General features: G+C 40.8%; 1 protein-coding gene across 5 annotated transcripts in view; it reads left to right on the forward strand.

Annotated features, from left to right (window-relative positions):
- Nucleotides 1–14533, forward strand: part of srgap2 (SLIT-ROBO Rho GTPase activating protein 2) — a 196114-nt gene that overhangs the window by 94273 nt on the left and 87308 nt on the right. For all 5 annotated transcript variants that reach the window (XM_028796687.2, XM_028796690.2, XM_028796685.2 and 2 more), the window contains exon 3: nt 9540–9732. In XM_028796687.2, coding sequence (XP_028652520.2) covers nt 9540–9732 — 193 coding nt within the window. The remainder of the gene's footprint in view (nt 1–9539; nt 9733–14533) is intronic.

A 14533-nucleotide genomic window follows, 5' to 3' on the forward strand; every position in this document is an offset into this window, starting at 1 on the left:
GCACATTTCAGTGACAGAAGAGAGGAAGGCATGAATGGTGTCATTTTCAGAAGAACCATGAAGAGGCAGTGTGGCTTAATTGCCACGTAGTTTGAATGAAAAAAAAAATATAAGACCTCCAGTTCAGTTTCCATGTTAGCTGACTCTTTAACCCACAGTGAGTCACTCAACTTGCAAGTGCCATTTCAATTATAAGCTGTGTTAGGTAAAAGTATAACTGTCACAATTAATGACAAATCAAAGAAATGTTTAAATTTTAAAGCCAGGGTGGGCATACCTAGGGAGCACTACAGTGCTGGTGGAGCAGAATATGCCACTTGGTCTACAATGGATCTTTGGGATAACAGAAAGTCACATGCAACATAAGTTTATTGTAGAATATTAGAACATTAGATAGACTGTGATGAGAACAGGCCATTCAGCCCAATAAACTCATCAGTCCTATACACCTAGATTTTCCAAAATAAGATCAAATTGAGATTTGTCCCTGAAGTCCTGCTCTCCTACCATTGTACTTGGTAATTTAATCCATTTGTCATTAGTTCTTTGCATGAAGAAAAACGTTCTAACTTTTATTTGAAATCTGTCCTTAAGAAGTTTCCAGCTGTGTCCTTGTTTTTTCCAGAATTTATTTTAAAGTAACAGCTGGGAGGGGAGACACCAATAATTCCTTTCATAATTTTAAACCGGTTAAGCATTGCCTATCTTAGTCTCTTCTTGCTTAAGCTAAGCTTCAACTCCTTATCTCACCTCCTAGCTCATATCTTAGTCCTTGAATCAGCCTAGACTCTTTCCTCTGGACTTTCTTATAGCAGAATTATTTCTTTTTTTCTAATATGGAAACAAAAACTGAACACAGTACTCAATGTGAGACCTCATGTTCTCCACCTATTGTGATCTATAACCTAACATCCTATTAGCTTACTTGATAATTTCTGTACACTATTTTGATGTAGATGACGAGTCCACTGTGACTCCACAGTCCTTTTATAAAGTGTTCTTTCAAGTTTCAGACCTCCCATTGTAAATTCAAATCTAACATTTTTTCATCCTTCATCAAATGCTTTACATTTACAGTAATCCCTCCTCCATCGTGGGGGTTGCGTTCCAGACCCCCCCGCGAAAGGTGAAAATCCGCGAAGTAGAAACCATATGTTTATATGGTTATTTTTATATTGTCATGCTTGGGTCACATATTTGCACAGAAACACAGGAGGTTGTAGAGAGACAGGAACGTTATTCAAACACTGCAAACAAACATATGTCTCTTTTTCAAAAGTTTAAACTGTGCTCCATGACAAGACAGAGATGACAGTTCCGTCTCACAATTAAAAGAATGCAAACATATCTTCCTCTTCAAAGGAGTGCGCGTCAGGAGCAGAGACTGTCAGAAAAAGAGAGGAAAGCAAACAAATCAATAGGGCTGTTTGGCTTTTAAGTATGCGAAGCACCCGCGGCACAAAGCTGTTGAAGGCGGCAGCTCACACCCCCTCCGTCAGGAGCAGAGAAAGAGAAAGAGAGAAAAACAAACAATCAAAAATCAATACGTGCCCTTCGAGCTTTTAAGTATGCGAAGCACCGTGCAGCATGTCGCTTCACAAAGCAGCTGCACAGAAGGTAGCAACGTGAAGATAATCTTTCAGCATTTTTAGACGAGCGTCTGTATTGTCTAGGTGTGCGAACAGCCCCCCTGCTCAATCCCCCTACGTCAGGATCAGAGAAAGTCAGCGCAAGAGAGAGAGAGAGAAAAGTAAGTTGGGTAGCTTCTCAGCCATCTGCCAATAGCATCCCTTGTATGAAATCAACCGGGCAAACCAACTGAGGAAGCATGTACCAGAAATTAAAAGACCCATTGTCCGCAGAAATCCGCGAACCAGCAAAAAATCCGTGATATATATTTAAATATGCTTACATATAAAATCCGCGATAGAGTGAAGCCACGAAAGGCGAAGCGCGATATAGCGAGGGATTACTGTATTTACATTAACTTTCATCTGCCACAAGTCTGCCCAAGCCTATATACTGTCCAAATCTCTCTGTAACAATTTAGCTGATTCTGTACTTTCTGCCATTCCACCTTTTAATACTTAACCTTTAAGTGCAATTTTTAAAGTGGCATGTTGGCAAGAAGCTCTTCTTCATTTTATATTAATATATATCACATTTGAATTTGCAGCTGGCTCAAATTTAGTCATTTCAGGTTTTATTTGTAGGCAGTGTGGTGTAGTGGTTAAGGCTTTGGAGTTCAAACCCTGAGATTGTGGGTTCACATCCCACTCCTGACACTGTGTAACCCTGAGCAAGCCTGTGATCCATTTAGAAAAACCACAATAAAAATGTTGCAAGTCGCCTTGGATAAAGGCATCGGCCAAATAAGTAAATATAAATTTGTTCAGCAGTTTCTAATAATGAAACAACTTACAACATTTTTGTAAAACTTGGAGCTAAGGGGTGGGGTTGGTTATTGTTCTTTGAATAAAGAGGTACAACACTGTACAGTATTCCCCACACTGAAAGATTAGAATAAAAACACTTAAGAGGTTTTGTGCATACCAAAAATCAATTTTGGTCCACGTTAAGTTCACCTATCCTGATGAAAGGCTACTCGATCCTCTGATAATTCTCCCAGTGGCTTCAAAAGATTTCCTAGATTCACCTGGGCCTATTGAGGTGGCTCTCCTTTATTGAAGAGGTCCTCATTCTGTCATGGGCAATAAGCCCAGCAGTCCTTCACAGGAATCTCATTTTGGCCTCTTGTTCTTAAGAGTTCTTCCTTTCAATCACTACCCTAGACCTTGTGGCCATAGCGGAGGATGAGGATGTAGATTGACTGGTATATGAAATGCTTGAAACGTCTGAGGACTTGGCTCCTGAATGCCCAACTATGGACTAATGTAATGTTCATACAACTGGTGCAGTGCTTAAATTCACTGGTCAGCTTCATAATCGCCTCCACCCTCGCTTATGAACAAGATTCAAAAGTACTTGAACTCCTCTACTCTTTGACAGCTGCTCACCTCATAGCCCAATTAAATGAGAACAATGGCCTCAGGATTGGGAGTGCTGATTGTGATTTCTATGCCAAGGCTAAGTAGGAAACCTTGTACCAGACCAATAATAAACCTTTTTAAAGGTGAAATGGGCAAGTGCCCCGTGACAGTTTTGTTTACAACATTGGCATATTAAGAATGATTGGAGAAGGCAGGTGTCTAAAAGATACGGGTATTGAAACAGCCTTTTTTGTATTTAACCCAATTAATCTGTCATCTGTCAGAATGTAATTTTAAATGTCTTTAAAGTCAGGTGGTGTAGTGGTTAGAAGCCGGAGTATGTACCTGCCATTTTTTTAATGGCTGTGTACATTATGTGTCTTATATTTTTTTTTCTCATGGCATTCCAGTTGCTCCAAACCCTAAAAGGCTGTTGAGCTTAGCTTGATTGGTCATTTATAAATGACAATCTTTTATTTCCGACCTCGCACCCAACAAATACTGAGAAAGTTACCAGCCCTGCATTCACTCCTACTTTGCATTAAGTGGATTTGGGAACAGTAATAAAGAACTTTTTAAAATCGGAATACTCTGTTTGTAGTCCTTTGTCTGGGAGTGCACCTCTTGACTAATTTTGGCTGGTTGTTGACTTTTGTTTGCTGTAAAGTAGCCGATTTCCAATAAAGGGGCTACGTGTCAATGGCTCCCAAGACAGATATGTTCATTTGCAGCTGCTTCTGTTTTGCTCTTCTCACAGGCATGCTAAAGAAAAGATTCACTCTTTAGTGTATTTCGTGGGTGGGTGGAGACTGATGCTGGTGCCACTTCCACTGCCTCTCTGCCAGCAGGACAGAATGGAGCTTAAGCTGCTACACTTGACCAGTCTTTCACACTCTCTTGTAATGATCTTTACTGTTTGCATCCGCCTGTGTTGTTCATTGGAGGAAACCCTAAGTGTGCAGGCGGTCAGTCCCCTGGTCGGACAGCTGTCTGTGTGGAGGAAATGTGCAGCTGCCCCTGGAGACATGGCCTGCCTGTGCTTGGAAGCTCACAGCCTGTTAGGCGCTGGAATTCCTTCCTGGCAGTGATTGCGACTTGATAAATATGAACTTGATGAACAGATGAGCCTGGATTAAAAGTAGGAGAATCTGCATATGTAGTTACTTGGCAGAGTAAATACAAGATAGCACAGTGAACTGATCATAGCAACCTGTGAAAAAGGAAATGTGTTCTCCTAATGCCCTGGTGCAGTAACATGAAGCAAGACAGATCCTCTTACTGCTTTCCCTTGAACGTCTCCCTGATTATTTCACTGTTCGCATATGTGGTGTGAGGCCTTCCTGGTGCATTCCAGTTTGCATTTGCCACTCCTTTCATAGGCAAGCTGCCCGGAAGTTAGCCATCTGCTGGACACTACTAGCTACTAGCTGTCTTTCTTTGCATTTTTAGGAGGAGATCTTCTAGTTCATGATAGTGCAATTGCAAGACGAAGATTTCTTCTAACCCTTTAATTTAAAATTAATTAGAAACCGAGACAGAGACTTTGCTTTATCGGCAGAGGGAGAAGAACAATTTGATTGGACAAGAAAAAAAAAAAAACAAAAAAACCTTGGCCTGTAACAGGCTTTCAAGTAAAAGTGGCATCTGTCTCAGTAGGGGAGCATTAACACTAATGAGGTCTCCAGACAACAGGAATACGACAGAGAGCCAGGGCTACTCCTGTGTCTGCCCCTCCATAAGAGGCGACAAAGCTGCAGATCAAGTAAGATGTCTGTGTGGTAGAGCCGGGAAATGAAGTTTCGAGCCTTTCATTGTTGCTGAAAGACTATATATACTCTGTTTGGTTCATTGGTGGGTGGTGTGGGGTGGAGTGTTGGAGGGAGGGTTCAAATATAAACATCCTGATGACAGGGTGATGTTCCTAGTGTGATTGGTCACATGCAGTTTATGACTGACCCGGGTAAAGGAACCGCTTGGTGATGCACTGTTCCTGTAAACAATGAGGGAACATATCCTGGTAGTAGAGTATTTTAAGGAGATGACAGAATAGAGACTCCTGTGGCGTCCTTATAATGTAAGTTATCACCCTGTCTTGCATGGAGCTACGATAGAAGTTAGTGATTGAATAAAGTCATCTGCATGTTCTGGTAGGACATAAAGAGGCACATTTTCTTGAGTGTGCATGGAATCTGGCTGCTGACCCGAATCTGTCTGCCAACCTTAGGTAAACAAGACATAGGCATCCATTTGCTCTTATGCCTCTGTGTTTGGTATCCTTGATTCACATTTTCAGTTTTATGTGATCTCTTTAGAATTTCCTTTGCATCCATTGCTCTAATGAGAGACAGATACTTTGTTTTGTCTGGTTATTCTTTTACTTTCTTATATGCAATTCTATATTTACTGATATTTCGACAATCCCACTGACAAAACCTTTACTGAAGCCACAGAGCCCCAGTGTATAATCCTTTCCTCCATTTATTTATTTATTTTGTAAGCCTTATTATTATTTCAGCTGTTTTCCACTATGTGATTATAAAAGCTAAGTGGAATGCACTCAGTGGGGTATTAATTAAAATGATGAAATGAATATTGAATTTATCAAAGTGGTCTGTTTGGTGCGGCCCTCGGGAGCAATGCTTCTACCTGTTTTATTGGCGAGCTGTCCCATCTTTTTACGCTGGTGTTTAATCCACATGAAAAGCATCTGGCAGAGGAATGGAAAGGGTAATTGAATATTTGTCGTACCAGGATACACACATACTCAAAAGCCACACCCTGACATACCTGAGCAGTAACAAAACAAAATAAGCAACAGGACTAATGTAAACTGAAACCATCTGTTTTTCATCTAAGCAAGAATTTCTTTGAGTGCTGGGCCATGCACAAGCATACAGTCTTCTGAGAAACTGAAATAAATTTAGGAGCATCAGAATTCATTGGGTAAGAAATTAAAGGCCTTACCAGCCTAATGGTAATAGTCATTTTCCATTTTTAGAATTTACATGTGTTTTCTTAATTTGCAGTTTATGTGCCACTCCACACAGATATTTGTGTATAAAAATGTGCCTATGGATAAATATATATGAGTTTATGAGTACAGTACATGACATCCTCAAAGTTGCTTATTCAAATTCAGGGTTTTGTGGGGTGCTATGGCATATTCTGACAGCACAGGGTGCAAGGGAAGAACCGTCCCTGGATGGGGTGCCAGTACCTTGTTTGGCCCTCTCCCACCGATATTCACATGGAGCCAATACAGAGGTGCCATTTCACCTAACAGAATTTAGGGATAAAAATTAAATACCTTGAGTGAGAACCCCACACAGATACAGTATAGATTACCATGTATATTTAACATAGGCAATAATCAGACACCGGAGTAGAACCCAGGACAATGGATCTGAGAGGCAGCAATGCTAGCTTGTGAAAATGTGTTGTGGGTACAGTTGGTCCAAAGAGTATATGGGACATGGCCCTTTATAAAGATAGATTCCTCCAGAAGCCTGTTTAGAGAGTTAAGAGGCACCAAATAACTGGGACTCTTCAGTATGTAGGTACTAGCCCCAAATCAAGAGCAATGCTGTCAATAAGGGGCATGGTACCATTAATATTTTAAAAGCCACTTGGAAATCCCATAAATGACATACAGGTTTAAAAACAACTGGTCAGACAGTCCACTAGCAATTCCGTTGTGTCTTGCAGTATAGGTACTAGATTGTGCTGAACTGCCCGTGTACAAAAATGTACAAACCCAGAATATCAGTCTATGATTACACTGAAAGTTAACAACAGGCAGGGATATAAACGGTCATCTCCTGCTATTAGCAGTGGAGTGTACTGTAAACTTTTTGACATACACTGGAGTGAAGGCTCATTGGTAAACGAAGTACAAAAAGGCACAGTTAGAAGACGAGGGAAAGGCCAGTCAGTGTTGACGATTTGTTTCATTTAGGCAAATTGGAAGACTGCTATGTGGTGGTCAGGGACTAGACCTGCCATATACACTCTAGTCTCGAGGCTCTTTTTCTCTCCCTCAAGGATTTAAGTGTGTGTGTGTGTATATGTACAGTAAATGCATGATATAATATGGTTGAGGGCACCACAGTAGTGCAGTAGGTAACATTGCTGCCTTACAAACCCAGCATGCTATGTTTGAATCCCAAGCCCAGTTGTTGCCCATTTGCGGTCTGTACATTCTTTCCATGTGAGCATGGGTTTTTCTCCAACACCCATAAAGAGGTGTGTGAAAGGTTATTTGGTGATTCCAGATTGGACAAGTGTGATGAACTGTTGCCTTATCCAGGGCTGTTTCCTGGAGAGGGGTCAAGGAAACAGCCCTTGTCTAGGAAACAGGAAACCAACTGAGTCTAGCTGCAGACCTCCGGAGCTCCACTCCGTTTAGCTCTATTGCAAGGCAGTGATTTTTAGTGTCCTCTGCCTTACAAAGGTAGTAGTATGACTGACTCATGTGACATAAACGCACAGTTAACAACGATTTGCTGTTCATCAGTGCTTCTGGATCATGGTGCTGCAGTCGTCCGCAGCTAGAGACCTTTTGGTTTCCTGCCTTGTTCCCAGTGATTTCAGTATAGGCTATGTCTTTCTGTGACACTGAAATAGATAAACCGGATTTGAGAATATTAAATCGTCTTTGAGTGTGTGTGCATGTGTGTGTTAGTTGTCAGCTTTACAGTGGCTTGTGTGACTGACTGTGGTTGGTTATGTGTGAAGTGAAGTGAGGTGATGGGTTGGCACCCCATCCAGGACTATTTACCACTTGGTGCCCAGTGTTATGAAGTAGGAACCAGCTCCCTTTATCCCTAAACTATATACCTAGTTAGAGGACAGAAGGATAGGTGGATAATTCTCTGTGTTTTGTGTGTGTGTATATGCCAAGAAAATACGATGAGACATTAAACAATTGTGATTATTTTATAATGGAAAATACCAGGGAGCAATTAATCAAACTATAAATCTGAAGTGCTAAGAAAAATGAATATTAAAGGAAAACTTGTATTTCAGTGGTTAACATCACACCAAAGCACTTTACATACAGTATACAGAGCTCTCTAGTATTATTAAATACCAGGCTAGACTCAGAACTTTCACAATTTAGAGAAGGATAAGATGGTCAAGACAAGGAATGTATGAATGGATTTTTTTTTTTCTTTTAAGTGGAGCTCACGATCTTCAAGAGTCTTTTTTTATTTTCACACTGTAAGCTGGGGCTGGGGACTGAACCATTGACCTTGTTGTTTTAAAGTCTAGCGTCTTAGCCAAGAATGGGGATGTTCATATATGTGTGCCTTAGATTTTAGCCATCCATTTTATGAACTTGATATTTCTATGTAGAACTACACACAACTAGAGTCGTTCCTGAGTAGTGGACATGAAGCCTGATGCAAGGCAGGATGGATGGCACACCATTCAATCATTACTGCTTTTGGCTCATTATTACAAATAAACTCACTGCTGCTTGCTTGCTGTTAGTCTGAATCCATTCATCAATTTTTGTAATTGCCACTCTTGCTGGCTTTGTCTTGCAACAGACATGTGCAGCATCCAAGTGCCTACAGTATTTAGATGTTTCTGAATATACTGGGCGACCTGAATTTGTTGCATGTCATTTCATTTTGCCGTGAAGAATGCAATAAGCAGAAAAAGACTGTCTTGGTGAGAGTTTTGGGTGGGTTTGGAACAATATATTATTTGTTAAATACCCAAAGCAGAGCTGTGCCAGAGAAAGCCACTTGCTCTACAATTTCAGGGTTGTTCTCAAAAATGAGAAATAAAATTAACTTCTGGCCGCCTCATCAGCCTCCACATCACAGAGAAGCTAGCTGCTGGCGCAAAATTTGCTCACTAAGGGAAAACCCAGGGAGAGGCTGGAGGGAGGGTAGTAGGGGAAAGTTTGGGAATTTCTATCGTCCAGACTGAGCAGGCTACCATGAGGAAGTGATGATGTGAGAGATGTCAGTGTGAAACCGAGACTGGTATTTTTACACTAACTGGAAATGAAAAGAAATTAAAGCTCAGAACACTGACAGAGGGAGTGGCGCTTTGGCCAGCACTAACTGAGCAGACCTGCGTCTGCATTATGGTATTTTTCTAGCAGACAGCAAAGAGGCATACAAGCTATGGCCATCAAATTAGTATATAACAAGAAGACTAAAGGTAGTACCTGCTTCTTTAGACTTTCTTATCGGGTTGGTCTAAAGGTGTGAATGTGAAACCGAGAGCTTTATGTAGACGAGGGTAACTGGGTGATTTGTGTCTGGTGTCCGACATGCTGCTAATTATATCACAAGGAAAGAAGCTAAAGGACATGGATGTTTGGTTTAGCCTTTTCTGTTGAGTAGAGTTTTAATTAATAACTGCATTTCTTTTTCAGTGCTTTGGCATTGATTGCAGCTTTATCCGGACAGCTGTTTCCCGTGTTTTAGTGGGTTTCATTCAGCTCTGCACTTCCTTTATATGTTTTTTGTTTTCTCTCATCCCTTGCAATTCCACCTCCTTTTACTCATGTTTTCTCCTTTCCTCTTACAGAAGTCCGTGCCCAACTGCTGGAGCAGCTCAAGTGTCTCGACCAGCAATGTGAGCTCCGTGTCCAGCTCCTCCAAGACCTACAGGACTTCTTCCGCAAAAAAGCTGAGATTGAAATGGATTATTCACGGAATTTGGAGAAGCTCGCTGAAAGGTTCCTGGCAAAGACCCGCAGCACAAAAGACCATCAGTTTAAGTGAGTGAGCTAACATGTCACATGGTATTTTGGTTCACATCCCTTTGTCGAAGGTGTGCTGTCATTTATTTATGTTTTTCCTTACTTTTGTCTTTTAGTAGAGGTTGGATGGTGTAGTTTTGGATCAGCTTGTTTGCACATGTTCAGACTCTATACCCCATTCTTATGTATCACTCTCTGTGGGGCTTCTGCCCATCTGTACATTTCTTAGTAGATTTGGGCAGGTGGCCAGATGTGTTATGTTCTCAGTCCGCAGTGTAGCTTTGGCAAGTGCCATGTCATACATGTATATCCATTGCAGAAGTCTTAATACGACAGGATACCTACTCTATCCTACCTACCCTGTCATTTAGGAGTCCTTTGCTTCTGACAACAGCTGTTTACTGTAATTGATAAACCCAGGAACCATTAACAGGTAATGCAGGTAGATGTCACATATTTACAGTATATTTAAAACAATAGCATGAAAATATATTCAAACCACAATTGTGCAGTGGCAACACAGCTAGTGTTTTTGCTTCACAGTGTTTGATCCTTGTTTCGGTTCACAACTGAACTCTCATTTTTGTGGGTCTTGCGTGTTATATCTTTGTTAGGTCTGTGAACTCTGGTGTCCTCTGATACTCTAAAGACTTAAGTTTATTTGGTTTGGCAAGTGTAAATTAGTCCAGTGTATGGTATTAAGAGTGTGAGTATGTCCTGTGAGAAAATGACTGCCTTTCCATAGCTGGCATCTGATCAGTGCTGTCTGGAGGTATTGCATCTCTTTGAAAGTGAGAATTTGAGACTATCATATGCATTTTTCACAGTTTGGATATGAATGCATCTTTACTTTAGAGTATTATTCATCCATCTATTTTCTGCACTTGATCTGTTCATCAAGAACAATTCCACTCAGTATGAGAGATAAAGTAGGAACCAAACCAGGATGGAAGAGGCAACAGTTCGTTGCAAAGTGCCAGCCAACTAATATGGGCAGTTTAGGGTGTAGCAGTAGGGGGCGCTATCGCTCCCTTGAACCCTCAGGTACCACTCCAAACACCAGGTAAAAGTACAGTTATGATTCTTTTTATTATAAATACGTGCACTAAGCACCCTCCACTCCACACTACTCATACAAATACCAATTCTCTAATTAATCAACAATAATACACACTCCTCCTCTCCCAGACACATAGCCACCCTACCTCCCAGCTCAGGTCAGTGTCTGGGCTTTCCCACAGTCCTTTTATATCCCCTGACCCGGAAGTGGTTCCAGCCCAACAATCCATAAGTCCTCATCACTTCCGGGTCAGGTTAAAAGTCCTTTTCTTCAACTCGGAAGCACGTCGTTCCTTCCGGTCATGTGATCATGATGCACTTCCGGGTTATAGGGCACGTAGCACTCTGTAAGCCTCCCTACAGTGGCTCCTGGTGGTCCCCATGGTATCCAGCAGGGTTGTTTATAAAAACTACAATGTCCATAATGCCCTGCTGGAATTTGGGGACCTTCCATGCTGCTGGGAGGGCTCCATCTGATGGCCTGGAGGTGTGGACCGGAATATTTAGCCGGCCATCCCTCACAAGGGATAAGGGAGCAACTAAAGAAAACCCAAATTTCACACAGTTTGTGACCGCACAAGGGTTCAAAGTAGGAACATCACAAAAACTGACACATCGCACCAAACTCAATACCAAAATTATGAAAATGTAACGGTACTAGCTTGTTTACAGTACCGATAGTACTGAATGAAAGTCAGTACAGCACTCTTGTGTGATTGCAAGTAGTAGAACTACTTCAGAAGGCATAGCAATATGCGAGTAAAAACTACATATTTTAGTAACCCTCGGATGTCAGAAGATGGAGGAAAGGAATCCTCACTTTACACCAGACTGATGATGAGCAACCTTAAAAAGGACTGTCAAATCCTTCAGAGGCAGCTCCGCCACGGCACTCTGGTCTTCTGCATTGCTTTGCCTACACATATGTGGCATCCAGCTGCACCCCACTTCGCTCATTTGAGGTTAGAGGCAGCTTGTCTGCCACACTATGCACCGGCTCAGTGAGCAAATCACAGGTCAGGGTCCACATCTGAAACTCGCCGATGGTCACATACCCAGGCTGATATGCTGTATCCTCTGACATGTACCCTGCCATTGAGAAACACGTCTCTCTTCCTGTCTCTATCTTGGTCTTGGCCTCTCTCTGTCCGGTCCAGATACAGGGGTACTACAATGTAAGAATGCCTAACACTGGTCATGATTTATGGCACTGCATCAAATCATGTGAAAAAGACAAATGGCAATAGTCATATCTGAAAAGGCTTTGTGTTCGAGTCAGGAGGATTTCAGCACAAAATTGTGGGAATTCTGTTTATTATTAAAAACATATATACAGTGTGTGTGTGTGTATATATATATATATATATATATATATATAATGTATAATAATAATGGTAAAATACACAGACACAAACTTTTGTTGTTGCCACTTTTATCTCATTATGGAGTTCAGAAATAGATTTTTTGCATGCTTTGAGAGTGCAGTGATGTGAAAACGGCACAACCAACGTCTGTTTTACAAGATCTTTATATATAATACGCTAGCGTGGCTGTCCATTTGTCCTTCAGGATTTTAAATCACTTGTAGCTTGTAAACCATTTGACCTACTGACCTGAAATTTGGTACACATATACTATGTGATGTCTACTGTCCGCTTTCTGTGTTATGATTGACCTCCAAGGTTATTTCTATTTTTATTTATTTTGTTGTAGAAACAACTCTCGGCAGCAGCCAGCAGGGCGGTCGTGCGGCGCATGCGTACAGGCTCCGTTCTCATCCATACCACCTTCACCATCATGTCCCCTACCTCTTCATATTTTAAATCATTCTTGAGGCAGATTGAAGAATTAAGTGCCAGCTTTAGTGAAAAACTTAAAGAAAAAGCACTAAGTAATTGCAACACAAACACTGACTTGATCAGTTTTAACGTGAAAAGATGCCGACGAAAAAAGAGAAGAAGTGGGCCGCTAGAGTGGAGAAAAGAAGAGCTGCGCAGGAAGCAGCAAGCGCATTAACCTCTGAGCAAATGAATGCTAAACATACAGAGAAAGAGGATGAAAACTAGGAATGCTCAAGTCAAGTGTAGCGCACCGTTACTTGTTTCTAAAATAATGGATTAATTTTAAGCTGCCCATTCTGACTTCACACTGTAAACTTTAAAGTCTGGACAAATGTTAAAAAGCAAGGAGAGGTTTGGCACCAGAACTTTGACATTTGAAATTTTGAATTACCTTTACTCATCCATTAAATATTCCTGTTTTATCTCTGGGGCAGCTAAGTTAATCACTGTGCCACTCTACTGCACATTTTCATTAACAATAATAATAAAAAAAAACTAACTTTGCAATAGATAAATTGAGTTAATAGGAAAATGAAAACAAATTTCGGGTGTTGTAATACCAATTGGATAACATAACTTGCATATTTTAAACTAGGGGATACAGTAAGGAAAAACTGTCACTGAACCTATAACTGAGGCTGTAAACACGGTAGAAAGAATTGCCTGTGCTTGTGTGAGACATATAATATACATCAGTATAATACAAAAAATGCCATTTGGAGGTGAACCTAAAATGGGGATCTTTTTGAAAGTTATAATTAAGTTAAACTTAATCTCTTTGATCTTGTCATGGTAAAGTGTGTTTGGAAAATAGATGGATTGATTGACCTTTACTAACTCTGTTTTGTGGTGGTCTTAAAACAGCCACCCATCTGTTTTTTTAATATGGTCTATAGCCTGCACCAATATGACACCTACCTAGTAATAAAAATAAGTAAGTAGGATATTTTTAGGGGTCTCCTGCTGCTTCAGTGTTCTGCAATAATATCCCACAGCTCCATGGTCCTATGCACAAAATGCTGCGTTTGCTGTATGTGTGGATTTTTCTTATTCTCCCCATGTTTGATTGTTTTGTTTTTGTCCGCTGCATACTCCAAGTTTCACCTTAAAGAGATATGCATGGTAAGTTAATAGAGGAGTTCAGTTTGACCCAATATGAGTGAATGTGGCTGTGTACATAAGCATGCATGCTCTAAGTGTATGGGCACTGGCTGGGGGCCTTAGCAACATAGGGCCCACAATGTTTATGATGCTTATGGAGGTTTCCGTTTTGCTATCAAAAGTATACTACTTTGCCGAGGGGCTGTTGTTAAGATGGCCATGTTTCCTAAGTATGAAAGCTTGTAGTAAAGTTTGTCTGTCACACAGCCTGTCATGCATCAGAGAGAGGCACTATGGAGATCTATACATCCTAACACTTAAACTCTAGGTGTGATGAACTGCTTTAACTTTGGTGTATCTTCCTGATTTGGCCGCTAAAAATGTATGCCGATTTCTTCACTATAATTTTTTGAATGCTAGATGTATTGGATACAACATCATTCTTCCTAGTCAGTACAGTCTGTCATTAATTTGTGTAACAGGAATGAGATTAGCACAGCTGTGGTCACTGCTTAAAGGGAAAGAGTGGTGCATTTGGGGTGATGCACAAGGGTCTGTTCTTCTCAGGAGACATTTCTGTAGCTAAGGAGAAGGGCTGTGTGAGTTATTTCTACAGAGCAGCATTATGTAGATTATGGATGTTAACAAATAATTATGTGAATAATTCAAGTCCAGTAATATCGATCATACAGTTAATTTAAACATGCATTTGGAAATTGAGATGTGTTGTTTGTAGTAGAATGCATTATATGCTCTTTTCTTTGAGACCTGTTTCTCATTTAAATAGCATGAGGGTTGTACCTAAGCTACATGTCCAA

The sequence above is a fragment of the Erpetoichthys calabaricus genome, chromosome 3 (assembly GCF_900747795.2).
Source record: "Erpetoichthys calabaricus chromosome 3, fErpCal1.3, whole genome shotgun sequence".
Classification (NCBI taxonomy): Eukaryota; Metazoa; Chordata; class Cladistia; order Polypteriformes; family Polypteridae; genus Erpetoichthys; species Erpetoichthys calabaricus.